General features: G+C 37.7%; 1 protein-coding gene across 2 annotated transcripts in view; it reads left to right on the top strand.

Moving 5' to 3' along the window:
- Positions 1-12,047, top strand: part of LOC139129121 (carbohydrate sulfotransferase 3-like) — a 90,554-nt gene extending 78,507 nt beyond the window's left edge. The window contains exons 1-2 of one of the 2 annotated variants that reach the window (XM_070694780.1): positions 2,867-2,939; positions 8,313-12,047. In XM_070694780.1, coding sequence (XP_070550881.1) covers positions 8,318-9,511 — 1,194 coding nt within the window. In that variant the 5' untranslated portion in view covers positions 2,867-2,939; positions 8,313-8,317 and the 3' untranslated portion in view covers positions 9,512-12,047. Of the gene's footprint in view, positions 1-2,866; positions 2,940-8,312 lie in introns of those variants that run through there. The other variant, XM_070694779.1, reaches the window with a different exon arrangement.
- The last annotated feature ends 2,789 nt before the right edge of the window (positions 12,048-14,836 follow it).

Below are 14,836 nucleotides of genomic sequence, written 5' to 3'. Positions count from 1 at the left end.
GATTCGTGGCAGGCACAATACGTTTTGGTTTAGTATGAGCCCGTGTCGAAATTCAAAAACACACTGACACCCCTCCCCCAATTGGGCCCTGTTTTGGAAGTATTCGTTCCTTTTTCTAAACAGTCACAAACGCTTCACTGCTGACTTTGCCAATTTATGCGGCCTCCCGTAAGCTAAGCTAGGGACTCCCCTGATCGATGCAAATATAGACTAACATTTATCTATATCCCATTCACCGCCTTCTGGTTCATGTTACCAATTAAAGCGCGCATGCTCGAGCCTCCAGTTGTTAGACCATACCCATCTCCGTGAGAACGACAACTATAATAAACCTTTCTACTGTTTAGAAAAATTAAAGGCTCAACATTTCACATTGGGTAATCCTCGTATATATATTTCAACAATGATTTATCTGTTATGAATACTTGCTCTTAAGTCACCTGTCAATTCAAAAGGAGAAAAAACAGGACGGAGATTTCAACGCCCGATGAAGATTTCCTTTAACTCACATTCCAATTTAGCAAATTTACACTTTATTAAGGGAGCGGCCGGGGGGTGGAAGAGAAAACATTTCATCGACTTTTTTTAGAGCTCCCCCCCCCCCCCCCACGATGTTAGCCAACATTTTCAGAGGCTCCGTCTGTTGTCAAGGAAATTATGGTGCTCCCTCCCGCCAATATAAAAGTGCGGGACCCACCGAAACCAATGTATCTCAAAAGTTCCGATTGTCATATTTTGTGTATGTCATGGTGTGTGTATATCTTAATCTTTCTATGAACATATATATGTAGAGAGAGAGAGAGAGAGAGAGAGAGAGAGGAGAGAGAGAGAGAGAGAGAGAGAGAGAGAGAGAGATGGATGGATGGATGGATGGATGGATGGATGTACTACACAGATACACATCTACTTACTAGAATATAGTGATTGAAAGCAATTATGTTCAAGAAATTGGTTTTTGAATTTCTCATTACCATACTTTGACAGTCAGCATTACAGTGTTCACAAGCACAAACTCCAAATGATCATCATTCATTGAAACACAGCTTTTTCATTGGATAACCGCAGAAAACTGGTTTGTGAAAGATTTGTTTTTCTCCCTGTACAGAGTGATTTATCGGCACACAGTCCATGTAGCCGACAATTAGATGCAAATAATATGCAGTTAAGGTCTCCTCAACTAACTTTCAGCTGGTTGTTCACTTTCTACTATTTTTATAGTATTTTATACAAAGACACAGACTTATTCTACCTGCAACTTAAAACTGATAGTGATTTTGTAGCTCATTTTTTACCATTTTTCATAGTTTTCGGTAGCCGGTAACAGACACTTCGTGTTCGTGTCGGCTACATGGACGATCTGCCGATTTATCGGTATGATTTGCATTGATTGAAAAGTTGGAGCCCCTTAAGGTACTCTGGGATTTTAAAGACCCCCTTGAACTCCCTGTTTTTTGTACTCCCCTCATTTTCTCTTCCGCCCCTCCTCTGCAGTTAACATAATGCTTGTTCCTTGTTCTGTCAGCACTACACTTTGAAAAGGGAATCGCCACGACGTAACGAACAGCTATAGCAACATACATGGTGTCGGTGGTTACTTTTGAATAAGCAATACGCAGCCCTTTCATTACGTCATAGTATCGATATTTTATAATATTTCCAAAATAAGCAATAACTGTCTACATTTCGAGAATTTTATCTAAAAGCTAATTATGCCACAACATTTCTGTCATGTTTTGAGCGTATTTCAATGCAAACATTGTAATCTTACGATCGTGAAGATTTCAATATGTTCAGACTTATACTTATGTTGAAAATGTTTCTAGTAACATCAACGTTTATTTATCGTGTACGATAACGGTATGTCTGCCCTATCATACAGTTCAACATTGACATGCGATTTCATGGGCGTCCGCTACTTAATACAGGCCTACCCCCTTATTTCTTCATAAAGCATTCCCAATCAACCACGAAAAGATTTTCCTCACAAAACACTCTGAATTGAATAAACCACGAGAAGAAATATTGAATGGCTTATGCTTTGCTCTATCAGAGCATGTCAGCTGAAATGTAACTCTTAACAGTTTTTTCAATATTCTATTCAGTTTAATTATTGTCAACCACAGTACACTTCCTTGTTTTCTCCCCACAGCATACTGAGTATTCGCACTGTTAACACATACCACATGTCCGTTAGATACACATTCTTTGTTGACCAAGTTGAAATTTTGTCCGTGTTTTAGTTCAGTTATAAACATGAACTGTGAACTCCACAGATATGCATTGTGTTGACAATTATAGCTCTCGGTGTCTCGACGATAATTTATGGTGTTCTCCATGAACATGTAATTGATTCAAGAAATAAATTTCATTTGTCAATGTTACTCGGACTTTCAGCCCAATCAAGCAATACTTCGATGTACTTAACCAAACATGGAGACATTTTCGAATTCTTTTGCATATTTCGTCACAGGGTCATTGGTTAAACTGAAACTCAACATGCTCCGCACTATATAAATACCATAACCTGAATAACATATCTTATTTGTTTATCACATTGTAAATGATGAAACCAAATATTGAAATCGCTACGGTGTGGTCTTGGTTTTATTTTGATGGTAACAGACGATTCCAGTTGGCTGCCTTGGTTCCTGAATGTACATTATATATCTGATACACTTACTCAGTATTGAATTTGTATTTGTTGTCAAAAGTCATGCTTGTCCGTTAAGCATTGAAATATTGTACAGGCATAAATTTTTAACTCTATGTTTACGTTTCCGTATGTTTTAAAGAACACGGAACAGGTGTTTCGGCTTTGAGTATTGTACAATAATTATTGCTGGTAGTCTTTATCTTCCGTAATCCTAAACTCTGTAATGACACATCAGACATTAGATCTTGATCGAAGCTTATCAGGATATTACCGCTTAGGTTCCAGGGTAAGTTATGCTGTTTTTCTATTATCCTGCTGTGTTTGTGTCCAACTCGAAAACAATAGATGCATTCATTTAACTCTGGTGTAATTTTGAAAGCAACTATTCCGTCTAAACTTTACACTTTCAAAATTAAAGCCGGTAGTCTATAGCGTTCGTATTTCCATATAGTCGACATGTAGGTAGCTTATGTTTGTTCATGGTCAGACTTTGTAAGCTAGATCATTGCATTTATATAGTATATTGCTAGGCCATTAGTATAGTGCATTGCCGTTTTAAGGCATTACAATATCAAATAATTTCATGACACACAAGTGATATTTTCCATGAACGCATTGATTTATTCTCATATGTATCACTGTAGTGATGCATATTGTTGTAAAAAGAAAGAGGAGGGGGAGACATCTGTCTTGAGGCGTCTTCAGGGAAATTTTACTCACTTGGCTACGCCCGAGGTACGTGGAAACGTGGGCTGGATTATCTTGGGAAGAGGTAATCCAACGGACACAATATATACGGTTGCCATGGACTTTAATTATAATGGTGAGACACGTGGAAGTCTGTAACTATACTAGGAACTAGAAAACTAATGAACTACTCTAACTGCCGAAGCTATTCTCGATCTCCACGCCAGCATGGTGTCCCTCGGAATGACTGTATTTTGCCTAAATTCTCTCCTTTTTTACCAGTGTGTGAATGTTTTAGCAAGGAGATGGGACAGTAATTTGAATTGCGATCATTGGCTTCTGGTCGAGGGAATGCATCATATCGGGGCGTCAGTCCCTCATCAGCCTCATGCTGGTATCATGTTAGCGGGTTAGGTGTCGATATGATGTTAATAGTATGCCTCTCAAAAGAGAAAGACTTAAACTTTTGCTCAAACTTTCCTGAATGAAACTTTCAACTATTCTCTTACCACATCAACAATAAAAATCGGGTGTCACCCTGCAAAGTTTGGGAATAGCGAAACAAATTACCCAACATTTTGCGATACTTGAAATTCAAAATGGCCGCCATCCGTGTGTTAACTCTATGGGGGAAAATTAGATTTGGGATTTTCGAAAAAATTAGCGGGTGAAAGTTATTCTTTCTCCAAGAGCTTTAAAATGAGGCCCACAAGTGGTAGATAAGGAAATAATCGTAGTAATTTGAGAGTCCGACTATCTGTCCCCGAGGCGCTTTCTACGTTAAGTAAGGGAAATGCGTGACTTTTAAAGTTTGTAGATTTTTCGGTATGTCGAAATAGGAGAAAAATGAAAATGGATTCATACCGGCCATCAACATATACTTCAGTGATACCACAATGATTCGTTCCGATAATAGTAGCTACCCTTTTGATGGACGTATCAATTTTTAAACCAACACAACTGAAAATGAAAGATATTTAATACCTCCGCTCTGTAGGGGTAATTACGCCTAACAGTTCACGAAACTGATACGTTCATGGTGTGTATCTAAGCGATGCAAAAACCGTGAAACAGACAAGCAATTATACAAATATTTCATGTATCATTGATATGGGTCACTCTTTTACTTTTCATAAATGAAAGACGTGCAGCTGCTTGCTAGTAAAGAACCAAATACTCGTCATATTCGACTTACATAAACAGGACAAACATGATGGGAGCGCGACATTCAATATATTAATTTTTGGACATCCTATGTAAACTGAGTAGAAACGACTGACGACGAGTACATCACCCAATGCAGAAATTAATATAATATTTGCCGGTACCATTAGCAGCATACACTATGACTGCCAGGTTTCTCTGAGTTCTATCAATTTAATCCAGTACTGTGTCAGTATGTACTTCACTTGAACTTCACCAGGAAAGTAACGGTATACAAATACCTGCTGTATTTTTGGTCTGTATGTAAAGGCCTGTAGTATGTAGTTTAAGGTACATAGCATTTGTGATATGTGACCGCAACGTCGAGGCAAAACTTTGTTCTGAAAAATTATCACATTTAAGTTGCCCTATGGACTATTTGAGTTGCCCTGTAGACTATAATAATATTCCAGTCGCCCAAAAGAACAGTATATAGCCAGTGTATGAAGGTGCAAAGAGAGATTCTCAATTATATATGTATTTTGTTAGTATTGGTTTTTAGGGAGCGTTCACGTATTACTGCCAGGGATGGTCTAGCAAAACTAGGGGAGGGTTTCACGTTGTTTTTTCACACAGTAGAAAGGGGATACTTGATTTTCAAAAATGTCAACTTAGTCCAAAAACCTTCCAACATTTACAAGTATTCTAGTGAAATAAACGTGATTTTCTGATATTTTGTTCCCCGAATGTGGACTGAATTCAGGATTTATGTGTCTTATTTACATAGAGTTTGCCAACAAAGCGCAGACGTAGGGTTACTGTTAGGCTTGGACGGGGAGAGGCGTCCTGGTAGCTTTTGGCTGAGGGGAGGGTCCCTGTTAGGCTTTGGCTGGAGGAGAGTTCCTGTTAGGCTTTGGCTGAGGGGAGGGTTCATGGTTGACTTTGGCAGAGGGGATCCGGAGGGTTTCTGGTGTGTAGAAGGACTGTGCTTGTATGTAGGTTTTGGCTGAGGTACTGCAAGACGGAGGGAGTAAGGTAAATGTTTAGAATACTTGGCCTTTGTCTGAAGATGTGTGCAATTACACGCAGCTGTACTCTTGATATCGAAACGTTTTTACAAATGATGCTCAAAATTATCTCAGGTAATGTAAAAGGAAAGTGAATGTGAATGAAAAGTATCTTTGATCGTCAATTCGCCAATTCTTTAGTGCTAACATCTGTAACATTGGAATAAGATGAGTAAAAATATGTGCAGTTCATATGCACTGCACGTCTTTATACCTTATCTCTTTAAAATAGATTTTAAAATACATAAATATATTGTAAAATGTATTTTATGTCGTATAACAGTGCAGCAATTTAAGTGTGGGCTCACTGAAGGTGGTTGATACGTGGACATTTTAACAACATTGTGTTCCGGAGCAAAGAACAAAGAGCAAAGAAAATGCAAATTTTTGCATGAACATGAAAATTCAGTACAGAATTCAATTAACACACAAGGAACCTGCCGACCAAAGGAAAAGTGAGGAAAAAATAAAGCAATTACATGTGATGTACTCAAAAAAAGAAAAGTTTGGAAACAGAGAAAAACGTTTACATCCTTTCGAAAGTGTCACAATCAATGACCATTACAAATTCGAGTCGGAGACACCCTGCATGATGAAGATCATGATGTTATCGTGATACATGAAATTGATATACGAACGCAAGAAATGAAGACTTAACGTTTTTGACATTCTGAGACACAGTGCGCTGTATATTATAGATCGGGAAGACTGCAGGGTCTTCGTTTTATTTTTCTAATTACGTTATTATCAACATAAATTATTTAAATGTACCGGTAATGGCTATTGTTGAAATATTTAAACTGCCGCTCAAAATTTCCTCCATGAAACCCTCAAACAGGTGTCACCGTTCAAAGTCATGTGCTAGAAAAAAAATTACCTAACATTTACCGACACTTGAAATTCGAATTTGATGGGGAAAAAAAATTTTAATATCTATCCCCGAGGCGCAATCTCTCTCTCTCTCTCTCTCTCTCTCTCTCTCTCTCTCTCTCTCTCTCTCTCTCTCTCTCACACACACACACAGAGCAAATTATATAGATGTCCTCGTGGGAAATTACAGTGTCAGATGCTTAGAGCAGAGCGTTTAATAATAATACATGTCAAATTACGTCAAGTATGGAGTAATAATACCTGCTACTTGAGTTTCACTCATCTCTAAGATGCATGGAACTTAAGTAACAGAAATGATTACTTTTTGTTTGAAGTAATTATATATATATATATATATATATATTATATATATATATATATATATATATATATATATATATATATATATATATATATATATATATATACACACACAGAACGGTGATAGTAACCTTAATACTGCTTGCTGCGATACAATTGTGAGTAACATCTGAAAACGATTGCAAATCACCAAAATTTACTCTTGCAATGGACTTGCTGGGAGAGGGTATTCCATCATGAAATAGCTATCATCGTCTAACGGGTCATCATTTTTCAGTAAGTTAGGGCGGTACACTAATTTTGACAGAGATGGGAGACGAATCGGCCTGTCTAACTCCTATCCTGTTCACGCACCCTTACACCACCATCGGGGTGCGCACACACTTACAGACACAGATATTTCAACATTTCGTGAGTGCTTCACGAACTCTACAACGTGTGGAGCGGTCTCAGTCAGAAAAAAATGTAACAACTTAGCCGGCTATTGAACCACTCTTTTTTGGGAGTGGAGATTTAGCCGAGCGGTTCTCTCTGTGGCCTCTCCGCTAGGCGACTGATGCCGTATGTTGTGGGCTCGAACCCGATTGAAAACTAGCCGTATTGTCAGGTCAATGCACTTTTGTAACACTTGGTGCGAGCATATACTGGCAGTTTTGTGAACAAACCGTGGTTGGACAATAAATGATTTTTTTAGATCCACCGGCAGCGTGTTTTCTATGTTTCTTCATCACTTTAATCAACTACCTTTGATAAAAGCATGCTATAGATAAAAATTATACATGTCAAAACTGTCAATGAAATAAAATACAAAATATTAAAGTAGGAAAGTTTTTTTTCATATTTCGTTTTCAGTCAAAAATTTTGACATTTCCAATATTGAAATGTTATTCAAAACACGCGCATGACAACAACACATTGAGCTTGACCTCAAAGCCCCTTCCCCTCAGGCAAACGAATATGCGAAGATCCGACGGCGATGAAATTATGATCGAAACTTCCTCCAAACACACGATACGTTACTTTGTTAAAATAGGTATTTGTGATTTGAAGTGCTGACAGGTTCTTCAATGACAATCTAGATGGTGTTTGAGTACCATAGCATACGGATACAGTGTCTATGAGGAAACCTTGGTATGCAGTGCGAATTTGCGCTCGATAATTGAAACAGTGTTGACCCCCTCTCTGAACTAGACGAGTTTCGCTTTTGATTATTCATGGTTCTCTGCCGGAATCAGGAGATCGAGATGCACCTTGGATAACCATATTCAACCAATCTGATTGAAATCACATCTAGAGATGGCAACGTTTCCACTTTGCTTGTCCCGTTCTCGTCACCTGGTAGTCGCAGGGAGGCGAATATTAGTCGACGAGACCAGCAAAGGACAAGCAAAGTGGAAACGCCGCTATCTCTGCATTTGATTTCAGTCAGATTGAAGATTTTCCAAGCTAGATTGCTTAGCAATAATTCAATAAGTGTATTCTTCATTCTATACGTAAAGTACAATATGTTCATCTAAGGAAAGTTAGTTACTCGGCCGCGCTCATCTTACACTGATTTCTTTTCTCGACAGAAACGATGATTAGGAGGAGAACAAAGACACTGGTATTCATATCAGTGTCTGTGGTTGTCCTTAATTCGCTGTACTTTTTATGGACACACAAGTTGATCAGCTTTACAAAGACCTTTGAAGAAAGAAATGTGATTGTAAGTCCTCCAACAGGAGTACAGGCAGATGGAATTGATGGTAACGATAATCACCCACTGCGGAAATCAACAGAGTCTCCAGCACATCACAATGGAAAACCAATGAACGACGCATCGAATAAAGGCGAGAAAGAATCCCGTATTTTACTCTTTGCAGACTATCGGACCGGTTCTACCTTTGTTGGACAGCTTCTCAATCAAAACAAAGACGTCTTTTATTTTTTCGAGCCACTGAGACCAGTTTCTGATATGATAAAACGAAATACCATTTCCTTGGATCACAGCAACTCTACAAAATTGGAAATTTTGAAAGATTTGTATAATTGTCGTTTTCCAACTTATTACTTATATCATATCCAGCACTGGGGTTTAGCGCCGAGTGGAAGCAAAGCGCTGAGGGCGTTGTGCCGTGCACACGGTGGTTGTAATAACGTCACGGTTAACCATCTAGTCGATCATTGTAAAGGCTACCGCCATATCGGAATGAAGGTCATTCGTCTGGAATCACTTGATCAGTTAGAATCTTTGGTGACCGAGGACAAACTTGATCTTAAAATTTTACATCTGATTCGTGATCCAAGAGGGGTCGCTAGCTCCAGGAAATTCATCTCGCAAAAATTCTTAATTTCGAGAAAGAACAAGACGATATCTAAAGTCGGATTGACTCCAAGAATGCAGTATTACTGCAAACGTTCAAGTGAGACGATTTTGTACAGCAAACGTTTGCCGTTTTGGTTGAAAGACCGATATAAAATCATCAGATACGAAGATATAGCGATGGACCCCTTTGGTCTTGTGCAAGAGATGTACAATTACTCCGGACTTGTCAGTTCTGAGGATGTGTCTAAGTGGATTACAGTGAACACACAGAGTAAAAAGAACGGAGTCAGTAATATGAGTACACGCAAAAACTCTTCAGAAGTTGTACAGTCGTGGAGGAACAAACTACTGTTTGAAGATGTCACAATAATACAGTCTTTTTGTGCAGAATTAATGAGCCTCATGAATTACACCATGTTAATGACGGAAAATCAAATGAAAGATATGAATTACAAAACATTTTAAAATCACGGTGACATCGTCATGTAAAGTTTCTAAACACTGTGACGTAAAGATTCAGGACAGCTACCGAGTCCACGAAACGTTCGAAAACGTCTCTTTAATTCTTGTACAGCAGCATATAATCAAACGCATTATTCTCTAAATCTTGATTTGTAAAGCAGTTCCATGGTTCCAGGGTGATTTTCATTTATTTAAAGATTCATTGTGCTCGATCTAAAGATTAAGTTATGTTGCCATAATTCCTTGATATGGGGAATAACCTCATGCTTCCACGACAACGGTATGTGTGTGTGGGGGGGGGGGAGGGGGGGGGGTGAAATAATTGTTTGCCATCCTTTGCAATGAGACAGAAGTGAGGTATATCTGATCTATTTTACTGTAGAATTTGTATAGCCCATGGTATCTTCTTAGGCACTTGTCAAGCGGTTTTCAGGGAAACTAGCCTAGCACAACATGTTATTTCCTTTAAATTACGTGTTGTGTCCAGAACGCTGTTAACATATTGAAGCTACGTTCGCTGTAAAGGTTAATGCATTTTCAAAAATATTCCAGAATATATGCTTTTGCTTGTCGAAAGGTTTCTTACCCTACTTATAAAACCATGCTTAGTTTTCAACTTGTCACAGCGTTTTACATGTACAATGTCCAATTATTATTCAGTCACTGTGTCGCCTAGCATCCATTTGTTAGCAGGAACATTACACATTGTACACAGTCTACCAGAATATCCTGTACTTGTAATTTTTTAACCCTGTTTTTAAAAATGATACGATATGTAATTGGCAAGACTGAAGGATGCAGAGCCTATGCTTAGCTTTAGTATAATTTAATATGTTAGTATTCAACCAACTTGAAAGGGTCTTGCTCTCATACAAGGAGTGATACCATTTATCATGAAAGGTAATCTGGTACAGGCACTGATACTTTTTACTTAGTGCTATAGCTGAATGATAGAATTGTGCAACTAGTGCTAACTCTGTGTAATTAGACCAGAATACAGTCATATCTTGCTGAGAACATCGTGGTAGACTGTTGATTCCTCGGTGACGTATGTTCAGCAATAGTCACTTGTTGAAGTATCCAGAGTGCTGTAAGTGGTTGAGCTTCAATAGAGGGGGCTGTTGCTCTGATCGTTATGGGTCCATGTCATCTGCAAAAGCGACTTTGCAATGTCTCCGGTGTCATGCCCAACCCTGAACAACCCTCGGCTTATAGTGTCGATGGGAAGTGGAGACTAGAGTCAATAGAACCCCCTTGAAAACAAGACAATGAAGATTCAGCAGTCCAGTCGTGAAGTCAAGCTTAGTTTTCATTTGAATGTACAAATATTTAGTGTTAGTAAAGAAACATGTCTCAAAATTTCTTTGATGTACTTACTTGTCACGAACATTTGATTTATTAGATACTTCTGTCGTCGTTGAAATGTACTTGTCAAGTGAAACTATATAGGTGAGTCTTACTTGACAGTTTTTTCGACTAAAAATGCGGAGTTATTTGTGTTCATATTCAGTCCTCGGGTGTTTGGTTTGTAACAAAGTTTGTCTCACATCCAAATGCCAGGAATTTACATTTCTATCGTTGAATGTTAATGTAATCTGGTTTCCTCAGTTTCTGCAAATGTCGATGGAATCGGATAGGAACGATAGAATATAATTGTAATGTTTGGCTACGATTTCTCCTCCCCGTCAGTTAACATAAAAACACTGATATATGAAGGTCTGCAAGTCCTTTAAGTAAGAAGGTGATCTTTCTGTATACATCCCTGTGAGACAGAGAAAATGCCAATATGACATTTTCTTTTCACTTTGAAAGATACACTTACAACTGTTTACAATTGAATTCCACAAATTCAAAAAATCTCAGCGGAAATGGTATGTAGGCTTTTCATTTGACTGTCCCTGGTCGTTTGGCTTTTCTCGGACGCACGGTGCAGTTACTATTGACTAGTGAAGTTGCGTTCACCTCAAGATCTACGCGACAATCTGCCAGAGTGTAGTGCATTAATTGACTGTTTTGATATTTATATACCCAGAAAGTTAGGGCTAGTCTAGCTTTCCATGTTCTTGGATGGCTTATAGAATGTTTGTTTACAATACAATATCCTCTTATAACAATACAACTTGATGTCCCAAGTTTCGAGGAGAAGTGATCCAACGATCGAAAATTGACTAAGACGAACTCGGCGTCTGTCTTTTCAGACTCAATTTTCACGAGATAACTGATTCACAGCGTACTTATTTTATGTAAAAGTAACTTTTCAAGAACCCTGCTGTCATAATGCATACTTATTTCTTTGAAAAAGGTGTAGGTTAATTATGATATCATGCCAGAATTACATGTTTCTTTTCAACTGCTCTACACTTATTTGGGTATATGACAGCTGATAGTGGGACAGTGTCGAACTTTGACCTCTCTGATTTGAGAGCTTGGTGTTGCCTGCTTGATAAATTCAGCACATCCATTGTTTTGCCAATTGTTGTAATTTCAATGGAGAATGGGCTCTGTATGACGTGTATGTAATTAACTCATGTTTAAATGTATTTCATATACACAAACATATTGAGTCGCAGGTCGTGCTTGCTTTTCAAAATAAAAAGAAATGTCAGAATTTATTAGGAACCCTAATATACAAATATTTCTTATACTTTGATTCCAAGGGCTACGGTTCCTCGCCAAAAATAAATATTATTGTGCGCAATATCGTTCTAAAAATGATGTCAATAATATTAATGTCCATTTATCAATATCAATGGAAGTAAAATGTGATATAATTTGTGTAGGTGAAACCGTTTTGAAAAAGTAAAATGTCATGTACACTCACTCCCTGTAGAGTGAAAAATAAATGTGAATCCAAAAGACTTTATAGCCTTGCAACAAAATGACGATGAGATCAACATTTCATTTCCTGGTGCTTCATATAATTTATTACAATGTAAGACAACTATTATTTCACCAAAATTACTTGCAACGGTTCTGAGATGAAACACGACCAAATGTCCAAAATATGCCTTTTATGTATACAACCCCCGCCAAGACTATTCGTTTTTTGTATTGACAAGATATCATCAAGATGGTCCAATTTATGAATATCTATCATTCACAATATCAAAAACAACTGTGTTTGGGCATGGTCCTAGTCTGACCGTTTCATTTAATCTTCTTGTACCCGCCGTAAGAGTATCTTTCTCATTGTTTATAAGATTAATCGAAGCAAAGTGATGTTAGCATGTAAACAATTTACTATTTATACGAGCAATTCTCACATAGAATCCCATGGAATTTTTCTCTGTTTGACGTCGTCCCGTCACCGTATACAAGTGTTTTTCGCGGAGCCGCACAACTTCGAATCAAAGACGAGAAATTTATAAACACGAGTATACGATGACGTCAAACAATGAAAAAGTCAGTGCACGTGGGATTATATATTTATCACATGAACAGTCTTCTTACTTTTCGTTTGACGTGGATTGATCAACATTATTGTTAAAGACTGCAAAAATGATGTCGCGGTATTTTCTGTTCAGAAACGACAAAGTTGGCTTGTGCATATGATAAAGCCATTTATATAGACAACTACAGCCGTGGTTTCTAAACTGTTCACGTTAATTTAAAGCAAACTACATCCTTGGTAAGACAGGCTAGGCTAAATAAAAATATAAGGTGAGAGCTGATATACAGTAAATATTCAGGGGAAACGAGAGACTAATCTACTGCACTACAAAATAATTGTGCCTGAATTTATACATTTCGGAAATGGACCTGTGGAGTAACCGAAAGAGAAAATATCCCGAGGGTATAGTAGAGATCATGTCTCTTCTACTTGTTTAAGAATGTTGTCGAACTTTGACCTGTCTGGTTTGAGAGCTGCTATGACACATGTTTGAGAAATTAACATATCCATTGTTTTGGGTACGAATGAATTAACTCATGTACATTTCATTTACACAAACAAGTTGAGTCGCAGGTAATGCTTGCTTTACAAATGAGTTTGAAGATTCTGAGAATTTATTGAGGAAACCAAATACACATATATTTCTTATAACTTTGATTCCAAGGGCTAAGATTAGAAACTGAAAAACAAATATCATTTCAAAAATTATCAAATAATTATATCAATATTATCTATATCCATATAGCCTAAATGGAAAAAACCGTGATAGCACGTGTGAAGTGAAGACCGTTTCGAGAAAAATGAAAATGTCTTTGCATCCGTAGTCAGTCTTTCCAAGTGGAGAGCTTTGAATTGAAGCTGGAAAGATACCCCCTCTCAACCGTTGATGACTTTCCCTTAAAAGTGACCTGTTCAAACTTTCTCTCCAAAACCCCTTTCACTGGTCAAATCGACGTCAATTTTGACCGTTGGAGCAAAAGAGGCTTGGATACAGGTTTTCTTCTCCTTGCACTGAATTTAAAGCCCTTATAAAGGCAGATACACCACAAGTGCCTTCAACTTAATTTAATTTATGACCCTGATGACTTTGGAATGATCTTTATTGGTCTTGTGACGAGAAATTGGTGAAAATTGGTGATAATTTTCAAAATATTGACGCGTAACTGTTGGGGTTGGTGGCGCCCTTTCGGCTGCCGGGCGATAAGGCACTGAACAGTGTTTCAATACGGGAGGGTGTCTGAAAGAAAATGCAAAAGTGTGCTATAAACGTGTGGTTTTGCGGTCTTGATGAGCTATCAAAGTTGTTGGATGAGAAAATAAAATTTACCCACCCTTCTTTAAATTTTCCCTATAAATGTGACATGCGTCCTTTCGTTGTTTTTATAATTGTATTTGATTTGATAATGTTCATTTTACTTTGTGTCGCTTCTCATTCAACAATGCTTCAAGTCATACCAACGCCAGTGCAGTTGTATCGATAATAATGTCCGATGTCTTTCATTGTTGTGATTTTTACTTTTTACAGAAGAGAGTTTGTTTCGTCGTTTATGTTATTGTTTAGTATGGAATTTCATTCAGAAGACTGTGCGTTGATGCTCTGGAGTATCAGTCACAGCAGTTCTGGTCACTTATTAAAAAAATCCTTGGCATCATATCGTTGTTAAAGTTTCAATTGAGTTTGATTTAGCTATCGCAATACGGTATCTCATTGTATACTATTCCCGAAGGAAGACTTCGATCTGGAAGCAAATTTCGAAGTATTTATATCAACAGGTTTCGAAAAGTTCATCAAAATTCTACAGTGTAACGAAATTTTGAATCACTATCCTGATATCGTTTAAAGAAATAATAAAGTTCTATACAGCCCGTGGTTTCTAAACTGTTCTCGTTAATTTATAGCAAGCCACATCCTTGGTAAGACAGGCTAGGCTATATAA

Source organism: Ptychodera flava, unplaced genomic scaffold (assembly GCF_041260155.1).
Source record: "Ptychodera flava strain L36383 unplaced genomic scaffold, AS_Pfla_20210202 Scaffold_93__1_contigs__length_395732_pilon, whole genome shotgun sequence".
NCBI classification, from domain to species: Eukaryota; Metazoa; Hemichordata; class Enteropneusta; family Ptychoderidae; genus Ptychodera; species Ptychodera flava.
Note: the sequence above shows the minus strand (reverse complement) of the source record. Positions and strands in the feature narration are given on the sequence as shown.